A 12,693-nucleotide genomic window follows, 5' to 3' on the forward strand; every position below is an offset into this window, starting at 1 on the left:
GGGCTGGGAATGTGTGGCTCAGTGATGGAGTGCCCCTGGGTTCAATTCTTAATGGTAGCAAGTTCACTGAATAAAGGATATGGAACAAAAGGAAAAAAAAAACCAAAAAACAAAAGAAGACAAACAAAAAGTACTGATCATGACTTGAGATTCAAAAACACATCCATCAGTTTCTCTCTCTCTCTCTCTCTCTCTCTCTCTCTCTCACACACACACACACAATATACCAAAAACAACACCACACTCATTTCTACCAAGGCTGACCCTGACCTCTTCACTTGAGCCAACACATGCTCCACCGTTGGCATTTCTAACTTTTTAGAAACTAGAAATTACATCTAGGCAATAACACCCACAAGGATGTAACCAACCTGATTTGTGGGCAGTTTCATTTGGTTCTATAATGTCTTGCAGAGGGACTTCCTTCTTCCTTGAAGAAACTGGAACTGACTTTGAATGTGATTTCTAGCATAGAAGAAATACATTAGATCTACTTTATTAAATTATCAATTCTTATTAAACACATTTGTTCTTAAAATGGAAAAAAAACATTTTAAAACAACAAACCAGTTGTTAGAGACAATATGCTAAAGTAACTTCTGGTACTGAACACATTATGGCATATTCATCTAATACTACATATGCTAACAGTAAAACAAACCATAGTAATATGAATTGAATGAAGAAATGATTGTTTTACAAAGTTGTTTTACAAACAATTTTACAAAGTTGCAAAATTACATAATCCCAATTAGGTAAAGTCCAGATAGATATAAGGAAATAGAAAATACTATATTTAGGAATTCACTCTATGCAGGAAAGAGTTAACACAGCTGAACATTTAAAGGGTCTTCTTACAGGGCTTCCTAGCTCCTACATAGCATGTGGTGACTTGGCTTTCAGAATATTCACTCCCCTACCAACCATTCTATGGCAGCCTAACTAGACTATCTACATAAACTATGTGATTTACGGTAAACACCTGTTTCCTTTCTAGGTACTCTAGAATATAGAACTTCTTGGTGGAAAGAAGAGTGTTTATGGTACAAGACACCAATAAAAACAAGCTGTTTCAAAAGCCTTTCCTGAGTAGAAAGACTACACACATTACTGCATTTCACTACTGGTAGCAATGAATGCATGGCCCCTTTAAGGAGCACAGAAAGCCTGCACATGAATTCCTCTACTGTCTGCCTAATGTCTCTTTCTCTTACTGACCCAGCTGTGTATCCTCACTATATGGCTATAATAAATCAGTCATGAAGACAACTATATGCCAGTCTCATGAGTCCTTCATGAGTGAAGCATTAATAACTCTGTATGGTAGTGAGACATCTGTCACAAGTGGCAGTAGAAGTGCTGACACAGATATCAGCATACACACATATGTGCTAGAATGGAAAAGAAAATGAAATTCAAAATAGTAGTTACCTCTATACAGAGAAGAAAAATAGGATCAGTAAAGGTATTAATACTTGTAAGATATTCATATTTCTTACACCGAGTGATGAGTATATATGTCAGTTCATGTATATTATTTTTAATCTTACAAGCATTACACATTATTTTGTAAACAGAAATATTCCAAGCCATGAATATTCAATGATTTCATTTCAAATATGCATATCCTCAGGAATTCAATTTATGTATACAAGGAGGTATAAACAAAGATGTTCACTGTATCACTGAGATAATAAATAGATGGAAACAACCTAACAATCGACCAACTGGGAAATAAATAACAATGGGATCACTGTATTACTGTTCACTAGATACAATATTGAACTCAACTCCACAAAGAAACAAAGGCTGGCTTTCATTTACTCTGCTCCCTCTTGAGACCTTACTAATAATTTTTTTTTATTAAATGTATAAACCCAGAGGGACGAAGAGGAAAAGAAGGGACAAGAGATATCAACAACAAATTTTTGAAGTTGAAAAGCAGATTAGTGGCAACTACTCAAGACAAGAAAAAACTAAAATATGCTAGCAATGGAGACAGCCCAGAAGCAGACAGCCTCATATTTATGAAAAAGTCCATAAAGACACTAATTAAAGGTATAACACACTTCTAAAAGAGGGATTGCAGGTGGTTCCCTCAAACATCATTGTTAAAAGCCAGCACAGAAAATTAATAACACAAAGAGCCCCTTCCCTCCTAGCCATATCAGATTAGATATTTACTCTTTTAAGTTTCAGCATCAGAGACTATGAACTCAGTGGTATAAGATGGTTAAAGGTAAGGGTAATGTACTTAAAAACAAGAGATATTAGGTAAGAGCATTAAAACTGCACCTTTCCCTTTGTCAACAGAGCTGAGAATACTCCTCGTCAGAATCACATCCCCAATTAGAAGCTTCTTTTGTCACAAAAATTTACCAGGCTAAGAGAAAAAAACTATAGATATTAATACCTAGATATCCACAAATCCAACAATCTATAAATTTTACTATGAATATAGAACTTCTCATCCATTTTAGTTTTCTACTCTTAAATAAAAGGAGATGGCTAAAGACCACTAGCATTTGACAAAAGGATCTTTAAAAAAAAAAAAAGGCAAAGAGCAAAGCAAGCCAAAAAAAGTACTTATAGGAAACAAACTGCAAGAAGAAATTAATGTAATAAAATTTTAGATCACTAAAAAAGACATGATCTTAAAAACTTACAAAAAGGAAAAAGTAGTCACTCACAAAGGATCAAGGAATCAAAACAATAGTCTTAACAATAGGAAAAGCTGAAAAAAAAAAAGCAGCACTGTTGTAAAAGATTAAAAAATAAAATAAATAAAGTAAAAATAATAAAGCAATGTCTTTTTAAAAAAAATGTAAGGGAAAGTAATCTCCAGCCTATAAATACCACAATATAGTGGCAAAGCATTATTTAAAAACAGAGGCAAAATAGACATAAGAAATAGCTAAGAGTCAAAGGTTGGTTCCAGAGCTTAGCTATTGTGAACAAGGCAGAATTTTGGGGGAAAAGTAGGGTCTACTGTTTTTCATAATACAAGCCTTATGGAGCTATTTTAACTTCTATGTACATAATACCTTTGATTATAAAAATTATTCTTCTAAATTTTTTTTAAATATGTAAAAAGAGAAGGAAGAATAGTGAATTAACATAAGATACAAATGAGCAACATGTTGAATAAAAAGAGAGGTATGATCCTTATGAGAAGGATCAGAAAAGAACACTAACTATAGAAAAAATTGAGAATAGAGGAAACAGATCATTTTAAGAAAAAAATAAAAAGCCAAAACTTCCAAAAAGCAGGAAAATTTCCAGATAATCATTAAATAAATTGGTCACCAATACCTCCAACAAAACAGCCCCAATTGTTTTACAAATGATCTAAATTTAAAGGTACAGATCATTTTTGCTTATTCAAATTCTCATAAAAAACAGAAAAGAGAAATAATTAAATTTATGAAGCAAGGTTATGTTTAAGCTAAAAATAAGAGTCATGTCATGTTTTACTTAAAAAAATAAAATAAAATAACTAGGGCGGAAACTATAATTCAGTGGTGTGTGTGCTTAGCATACACAGGGCAGTACTTGGTATGAACCCAGGAACTGCAAAAACAAAGTGAAAAAAGATCTCAATAGAAAATATAATATATTGCATAGTTAAATCAACCTATCTTCTTAAAATGAACGGGAATACAGGATTCTCTTTTAATTTTTTTATTCTTTAATTTGTTCTTTTTATGACAGTAGAACGTATTTTGACATATTATACATACATGGAATATAACTTTCCATTCTTGTGGTTGTATGTGATTTGGAGTTACACTGGTGGTGTATTCATGTATGAACATAGGACAGTTATGTCTGATTCATTCTACTGTCTTTTCTATTCCCAACCCCGTTCCCTTCCCTACAATCCTTCTGTCTAACCCAAAGTACTTCTATTCTTCCCTCCACCTCACATTGTGTATTAGCATCTGCATATCAGAGAGAACATTCTGCCTTTGGTTTGGGGGATTGGCTTATTTCATTTAGCATGAAAGTCTCCAGTTCCATTCATTCGCTGGCAAATGCCATAATTACATTTTTCTTTACAGCTAAATAATATTCCATTGTGTGCATGGATATCACATTTCTTTTATCCATTCATCTGTTGAAGGGCACCTAGGTTGGTTCCAAAGCTTAGCTATTGTGAACTGAGCTGCTATAAATATTGATGTGGCTGCATCACTAAAGTATTCTAATGTTAAGTCCTTTGGATATAGCATTCTCTTTTCAAAATAAGACAAACAACTGAAAGGTACACAAGTACATTGTGCAGTTTCATTCATTAAAATAATTAACCTGTATCAGTTCTCCTTTTTGGCTTACCTCTTTGCTTGGGGAATGAATAGAATTGTCTTTCACTCTGGGTGTCGAATAACGCACTGATTTTGTAGAATTTATGCTAAAATCATTGGTAAGACCTAAAAGAAAAGTGAGAAATTTTAAAAACAAAATGCAATATCTATTGGTTACAATTCAACGTAGCTCTATATGACATGTGAAGAATTGTCTGTTAATTCTATATACAATCAGCCTAAAAGTAGTACAGACATTAAAATTCAAATGTTTCTGAAAGACATCAGAAACAGAACAGCAAACAAGATTTCTCAGAAAGTATGTGCCAGTTCTTTTTTCAGAGCTCATACAGGAGTCACATTTCCAATGTCTTAGTCTATTTTATGCTGTAATAACAGAACTCCTGAGACCAGGTTACTTACAAAAAACAGATTTATTTCTTATGGCACTGAAGATTGGGAAGTTCAATATTAAGAAGCCTGCATCTGGAAAGGGCCTTGCTATATCATCCCAAGGCAGAAAACAGAAGAAGGCAGGAGAGTATGAGCAAACTAGAGAGCAAGAGATTAAACTCATGCCTCAAGACCTTTAGTAACAAGTTTTAATCCATTCAAGAAGGCAAAGCCCTCATGGTCTGATCACCTCTCAAAAGTCTCATCTCTTGATGTTGTTGCACTGGGGATTAAATTTCCAACACATACTTTTGGGAGGACATAATCCAACCACAGCATCCACCATTTATCTCTCATTATTATGGTTTAGATGGGAGGTGTCCCCCATAAGCTCATGTGTGAGACAAGGCAAGATACACAGGAGAAATGATTGGGTTATGAGAGCCTTAACACAATCAGTCAATTAATCCTCTAATGGAATTAACTTGAGTGGTAACTGAAAGTGGATAGGGTGTGACTGAAGGAAATGGTCATTGGAGGCATAGCTTTGGGGTATATATATTTGGCAAGTGAAGTCTCTCTCTGCTTCCTGATCATTATGTGAGCTATTTCCCTCCAACATACTCTTTGACATGTTGTTCTGCTGTACCTCAAGCACTGAGATATAGAGCCAGCTGTTTATGAACTGAGATCTCTGCAATCATGAGTTCCAAAATAAACTTTTCCTTCCTAAAATTGTTCTTGTCAGGTCTTTTAGTCACAGCAGCAAAAAAGCTAGCTAAAACACTCATTATTTTCTTGGTTGGCCTTCTTTCTTATTCAAATACCTTCTGATGCTGATCAGCACTTAAATTTTTTTTGCCATAATTTGCTACTTAGAAAAGGATATAAACTAGCAAAAATTATCTCAAACTCTACTGATCCCAAGACTTCTGCACATTTATTTCTATCAGAGTTTTCTTTATCCAAAATGCTTAGGCCCACAAGTGACTTGGATTTTATAATTTCAAATTTTGGAATATCTGTGAATACATGAGATCTTGGGGAAAGATCCCAGGTATAAACACAAAATTTATTTGATTCATATATACCTGATACATTGTTATGAAGGTAATTTTACATAATGCTTAATAATCTGGGGCATGAAATAAAAGATTCCTCATATGGAAATTTCCACTTGTAACATCATGTCCACACTCAAAATTTTAGATTTTGGAGCATGTCAGATTTTGGATTTTCACATTAGGGATGCTCAACTCATAAATTAAATACTTTGTCTTGTGTATAATAATTATGTGTGGAATTCCAGATTACAAATCACTGCAAATTACTGTGTTTTTAAAAAAATCAATACTGTACTTAATATACCAGTAGTTGCAAAAAAAATTGTATATATACTCAAAATTCTGAGGAAAATATTTTATATAAGTTTAAACACTAGAATATATTTGCTGCATTTGATATTAATTAACATGACAAATTTACATTTTCATTCATTCCAACCCTCAAAGTCTATCCAGAAATGAAGTCTTACTTTTTTCTTCAAAACAGTCTTGTAAGATTTCCAGCATGTTTTGGCCTTGCCCTGTATTAATATCAGGTACCCTAAAAAAAAAAAAAGGGAAAATGTATCATTACTGAAAGATACTTATTATTCATTACCATTTATTTGAAAATCCATATCTTATCACCAAGAAATGTCAATTATTTAATTTAATAGAAAAACATATGTGTGTGTGTGTGTGTGTGTGTGTATGCATGCCCCCACTCACCCACTCTTGCACTAGGGACTAAACTCAGAGGTGCTTTACCACTAAGCCATATCCCCAGTCTTTTTTATTTTGAGACAGGATCTCAATAAGATGATGAGACTGGCCTCAAACTTGTGATTCTTTTGCCTCAGTCTGTTGAGTCACTGGAATTACAGGTATGCACCATCACATTCAGCTTAGAAAAAAATATTTTTACTATTTGAACACAAAAAAAGTACTTAAGGGTCCAAGAGTTCCCTCAAGTGAACTCTTCTCTTTATAATATGAAAAAAAGTATGTCATGTTACATAAACAATTTTATTCCTGTTAAATATTAATTGTTAAAAATTGTTTTAGACTACAGCTGTATTTCAATAACAAAGTTTTTTGAATGAATCCCATTAATCCTGAAATGCTTTTTTTCTTCTTTTAAATGTGATGGTAGGGAATAAACTCAAGGCCTTGCACATTCAAGTCAAGAGATCTACCACTGAACTATTATTATCCCCAGCCCTGAAATGCTTTTTTTTTTTAACTTTTTAAAAATTTATATATAACAGTAGAATGCATTACAAGTGTTATTACATATATAGAGCTCAATTTTTCATATTTCGAGTTATATACATAGTATATTCATACCAATTCGTGTCCTCATACATGTACTTTGGATAATAATGATCATCATATTCAATCATCATTAATTACCCCATGTCCCCTCCCTTTCCCTCCCAACCCTCTGCCCTATATAGAGTTCCTCTATTCCTCCCATGTTCCCTCTCCCTACCCCACTATGAGTCAGTTACCTTACATGAGAGAAAACATTCACCATTTGTTTTTTTGAGATTGGCTAACTTCACTAAGCATTATCTTCTCCAACTGCATCCATTTACCTGCAAATGCCATGATTTTATTCTCTTTTATTACTGAGTAATATTCCATTGTGTATATATGCCACATTTTTTAATCCATTCATCTACTGAAGGGCATCTAGGTTGGTTCCACAATTTAGCTATTGTGAATTGTGCTGCTATAAACCTTGAAGTGGCTGTGTCCCTGTAGTATGCTGTTTTTAAGTCCTTTGGGTATAGACCGGGGAGAGGGATAGCTGGGTCAAATGGTGGTTCTGTTACCAATTTTCTAAGAAATCTCCATACTGCTTTCCATATTGGCTGCAACAATTTGCAGTCCCACACCAGCAGTGTATGAATGTACCTTTTTTCCCACATCCTCACCAACACTTACTGTTGTTTGTCTTTATAATAGCTGCCATTCTGACAGGAGTGAGATGAACTCTTAGAATACTTTCGACTTGCATTTCTCTAATTGCTAGTGATGATGAACATTTTTTCATGTGTTTATTGATTGATTGTACCTCATCTTCTGAGAAGTTCTCTTCAAGTCCTTGGTCCATATATTGATTGGGTTATTTGGTTTTTTGGTGTCTAGTTTTTTGAGTTCTTTATATCTGCTAGTGATTAGTGCTCTATTTGATGTGTGAGGGGTAAAAATTTGTACCCAGGCTGAGAAGAAACTTTTTAGTTTGAGTCCATCACATTTATTGATTCTTGGTTTTAATTCTTGTGCAATAGGAGTCTTATTAAGGAAGTTGGGGCCTAATCCCACATGATGGGAGATTAGGGCCTACTATTTCTTCTATTATACACAGGTATCTGGTTGTATTCCTAAGTCCTTGACCCATTCTGAGTTGAGTTTTGTGCATAGTGAGAGATAGGGATTTAATTTTATTTTGTTGCATATGGATTTCCAGTTTTCCCAGCACCATTTGTTGACGAGGCTATATTCTCTCCAATGCATATTCTTGGCACCTTTGTCTAATATAAGACAATTATAGTTTTGTGGGTTAGTCTCTGTGTCCTCTATTCTGTACCATTGGTCTATCAGTCTGTTTTGGTGCCAATACGATGCTGTTTCTGTTACTATTGCTCTGTAGTATAGTTTAAGGTCTGGTATAGTGATGCCACCTGCTTCACTCTTCCTGCTAAGGATTCATTTAGCCATTCTGGGTCTTTTTCCAGAGGAATTTCATGTTTGCCTTTTCTATTTCTATGAGGAATGTCATTGGAATTTTGATCAGAATTGCATTAAATCTGTATAGTGCTTTTGTAAGTATGGCCATTTTGATAATATCAATTCTGCCTATCTAAAAGCACCTTCTTTAATGATGACTTTACAGTCACAAGTCCTAATAGCAACCTACACCTCTACAAATTCTACACTTTTGACTCAATATCATTAATTTAACAGCTTATCAGTCAGTTCAGTAACAAGTATACTGATTATAGAAATACATTGATTTTAGATTCACATTCAGTTATACAAAATAAAGGAGCTCCTTTGTTCACTTTATCCAGTTCCCTCCAACAGTATCACTTTGCAAAATTACAGCATAATATCACAACCAGGACGTTATTGATAAAAATCTACCTATCAGATTTCCAGTTCTATATGCACATATTTCTGTAAGTCTGTTTGTAGGTGTGTATTTAGTTCTATACCACATACTATATCTGTAGGTTCTAATATCACAATCAGAGTCTAAATACTGAACTGTCGGATAACCATAAAGATCTCCCTATTGCCTTTTATAAATATGTCCACCTCTCTCTAACCTCACATTCCTAACTCCTGGCAAGCACTAATCTGGTCCCCATTTCTAAAGTTCTGTCATTAAAAAGAAAAAAAAAATGTATATAAATAATCAAAAAGCATGCATTGAAATTTTTCACTTAGCATAATTCTCTGGAGATTCATACATATTACATGTGTTTCCACAAGTACTATGTATCAACAGTTCATTCCTATTCAGTGCTAAATAGTATCCTATGCTGCAGTGTACCACAGTCTTAATCATCTACCTGCTGAAAGACATGTAGATTTCAATCAGTACAAAATTCTGATATGCACCTCTGACAAGGGCACACTTTGGCTCAAGAGACTAATTGGTCAATATTTTAACTTATAAACCATATAGTCTGTCACAATTACTCAACTGTGCCATTCTAGCTCTGTTCCAATAAAACTGAACCAAAATCTGTGACAAAACAATTAGCCAGTCTATGGGCTGTAGTTTATTAACTCCTCATTTACATTCCTTTTATTCTTGAATTAGAAAAGTATTATGTTATAAAGTAACTCAAGACTGTGATCCACAATACATTAATAGGTTATCCATTGTTATTACTTAGATATGAGGTGTTCCCTAAAAGCTCATGTGTGAGACAACGCAAGAAAGTGTAAAAGGTGAATTGATTGGGTTATAAGAACTTAACCAACTCAGTGTATGAATCCACTGACAGGGATTAACTGGTCCATAACTATAGGCAGGTCAAGTGTGGCTGGAGGAAATAGATCACTGAGGGAATGCCTTTGGGGTTTATATTTTGTCCTGGTAAGTGGTTCTCTTTCTGCTTCCTGGTGGCCTTGTCCTTAGCCACTTTCCTCCACCATACCCCTCTGACATTATGTTCTGCCTCACATCAAGCCCAGAGCTATGGAGTCAGTCATCTATCATCGAATGAGACCTCTGAAACTGAGCCAAAATTAAGTTTTCCTTTTCTAATTGTTCTTGTTGGGTTTTGGGGTCACAGTCACAAAAAAAGCTGACTAAAAATGCATCACAGAATTTTATTACTGAAAGATCTCAGAAATACCTAGACCAATAATTATCATCCCAATATATGCATAAACTTTCCTTTAGAACTTTGCAGAAAAACACAAAATCAGTCATTTCCCTGAGACTAGTTAGATCATCTTTTTTAGGGTGAATCAGATGTTTATGAAGCATAAATCTGGGATAAATCAGATGACTTGCCAAAGATAGATAATGCAGAGTCAGTATTAGAACATATGTCACTATCAACCAGACTGTCAAACAAGAAATCTAAATGACATAGTATGGATACAATCTGGCAGCTAGCAAACTGAATAAAGTCTCTGAATTTTTATAAGACAAAAAATAATTTATACTTACCAAGTATTGAAATTTTTGAAAAATTTTCTCCAATTCATCTCTTCTTCCCCATTCTCATTAATACCTTAACATAAAACCACTCCACCAAACCTTGATTACTACAACCCCTGCATTAAGCTATTCTACAAATACCATCTTCTTTGCTTTTTATAAAGTGTGCATCTACATGGGTTTGTGTGTATTTACATCTGGTTGGCCTATTCCAAGAGGATTTTAGAACAGATTATTCAAGTGTATAAAAGATACCTAATGCCTAACATATCAGTCTTCTGGCTCTGATTCATATGATCTAGTTTTTTTAACTTCTACCTAACATATTTACTTTTTAAAATCAGGTCTGTCTGCTACTGACAAATCACAATATATGTACATGTACTCACAAATCATAATATATATTAGAAAGTAACAGTTTTTCCTTTCTTCATTTAAAAATCCACTTTCTAAAGACCAAAATAAAGATGATGTGCCAAAGATAATAATGCAGAGTCAGTATTAGAACATAAGTCTTACAAGGTTAAATATATATAAATTACCTGGAAGGTCGGCAAAATCTTCTTCTGTAGCCATTTTTGAGATGATCCTGAAAGAAAAGTTAATTAGCAATTTACTACTTTTACTTCAAATGTAATCAAATACAACTTACTTTCAAACTAATTTCATTCCAATAATGGCATGCCAAAAATGTTCATTTCTTTATTTATTAAGTATTTTTAATCACCTATCATAATGTTACAATGAGAGAGAATGGATCGAGTAGAAGAGAAATACACCTCATACCTACTATTTCCAAACATTTTTGATGTTATCTCCTCACCCCTAACCAGGTATAATTTATTTTATTCCTCTTCTTCCTTCACCTCCACTCATACCTTTTCCATTATCAAAAATCTAACTATCTGGGCTTCCAGTAATTCAAGTTGGTTGACTACCAATATTTACTATATCCCTTCCCCACAGGAAGATTCCCACTAAAAGAATAATAAAGAACTAACATGACATAAAACAACTATGAAAAAGGATCATGAAAGATAACACCATTTACATAAACAAACTTAACAAATTACTGGAAGATAAAAAAAATACATGAAGAGTAATAAATGATGAAACAGAAATGAAAGCAATAGCAGCCTAAAGTAAGCTCATAGGATACTGTTGTCAATGAGAAGGGATGCTGATTTGGCTAGGAAAAAGCCATTAAAAAGTGCGTAAGTAGGAAATTAAGAACTAAAGGAGGCAAGGATCAAGAAAAGAGAATAAAAGCAGTACAATTAAAGGAAAACCTCTATACAGAACAGTAGACTGAAGCTTCTCCTATCCCAAACAGTATTCGTTTGTCTCAGTCTCAAATATAATTAACAATATGGATTGCCACACATGTAAGTCCCTGAAACAAAAATGGAAAAAAAAAATGAAGATATAATTTTTAAAAAAATAAAAAAAAGATCCAAGGAAAAACTAATATCAATGATGGGAAAGAAGAAAACCTCAAAAATAAGAAAGTTCTAATACCTTCAAGAGATATCTGAAATGCTAGATTCATAAAACCAAAGTAGCATACTATAAACACTGAACAAAGAGCAAGAAAAATTCTTAATAATGAAAAATACACACATACTCCCTCACTTATTTGAGCATTCTCCAAGTCTATCAACTTGGAGATAAGTACTAACCCCTATCATGGCACTTCCGCACACTGCTAGGCCTCAAACTTCCCACGTTCCTCTCAGTTACAGAAGCTCTCCCCCTGGGACTCAATCACCTCTGTCATACGTATTCCCTCTTTACTCAGCTCAGGCTCTGACACCTTAGGCAAGGCACTGTCCTGTGAAGATGTCCTTGTGATACCACTTAGGCTCACTTACCATGTTAGGCCAAGATTTCCCCTTCTGCATACATGCCTTCCCTACTCCACACTAAAACGTCTATCCATAGGAATGATCCCTTCACCTCACTTGGGGTTCCAACACCTTTCCAGGAATCCTCCTATGTGCATATCTCCTATTTGTGCTTGAACTCATATGCCCCACACAAGCTGTCCTCTACTCACATGGATGCAATATTCACCTGACTCACACACTGGCATCCTGAAAAGGCTAACCTCTCAACCCTGCTTAGGGTCCTACATACCTGCTCTGAGCCACTAGAGTTCCCCACCCACAGGGATACTTGTCTTGCTTGGCCCCACTTAATGGTTTTAGAATTGAATTATTTAGGAAAGGAAGAAAAACAGAAATAGAAAAACAAAAGCCTCTAT

The 12,693-nt window shown here is 34.3% G+C and overlaps 1 protein-coding gene across 1 annotated transcript in view; it reads right to left on the bottom strand.

Annotated features, from left to right (window-relative positions):
• The window catches only part of Cenpc (centromere protein C), a 57,180-nt gene that overhangs the window by 41,141 nt on the left and 3,346 nt on the right, over window positions 1–12,693 (bottom strand). The window contains exons 2-5 of the mRNA XM_048783961.1: window positions 10,973–11,019; window positions 6,232–6,302; window positions 4,336–4,430; window positions 372–465 (exon numbers count right to left, since the gene is read on the bottom strand). Of these exons, the coding sequence (XP_048639918.1) occupies window positions 372–465; window positions 4,336–4,430; window positions 6,232–6,302; window positions 10,973–11,019 (307 nt within the window). The remainder of the gene's footprint in view (window positions 1–371; window positions 466–4,335; window positions 4,431–6,231; window positions 6,303–10,972; window positions 11,020–12,693) is intronic.

Source organism: Marmota marmota, unplaced genomic scaffold (assembly GCF_001458135.2).
Source record: "Marmota marmota marmota unplaced genomic scaffold, marMar, whole genome shotgun sequence".
NCBI lineage: Eukaryota > Metazoa > Chordata > Mammalia > Rodentia > Sciuridae > Marmota > Marmota marmota.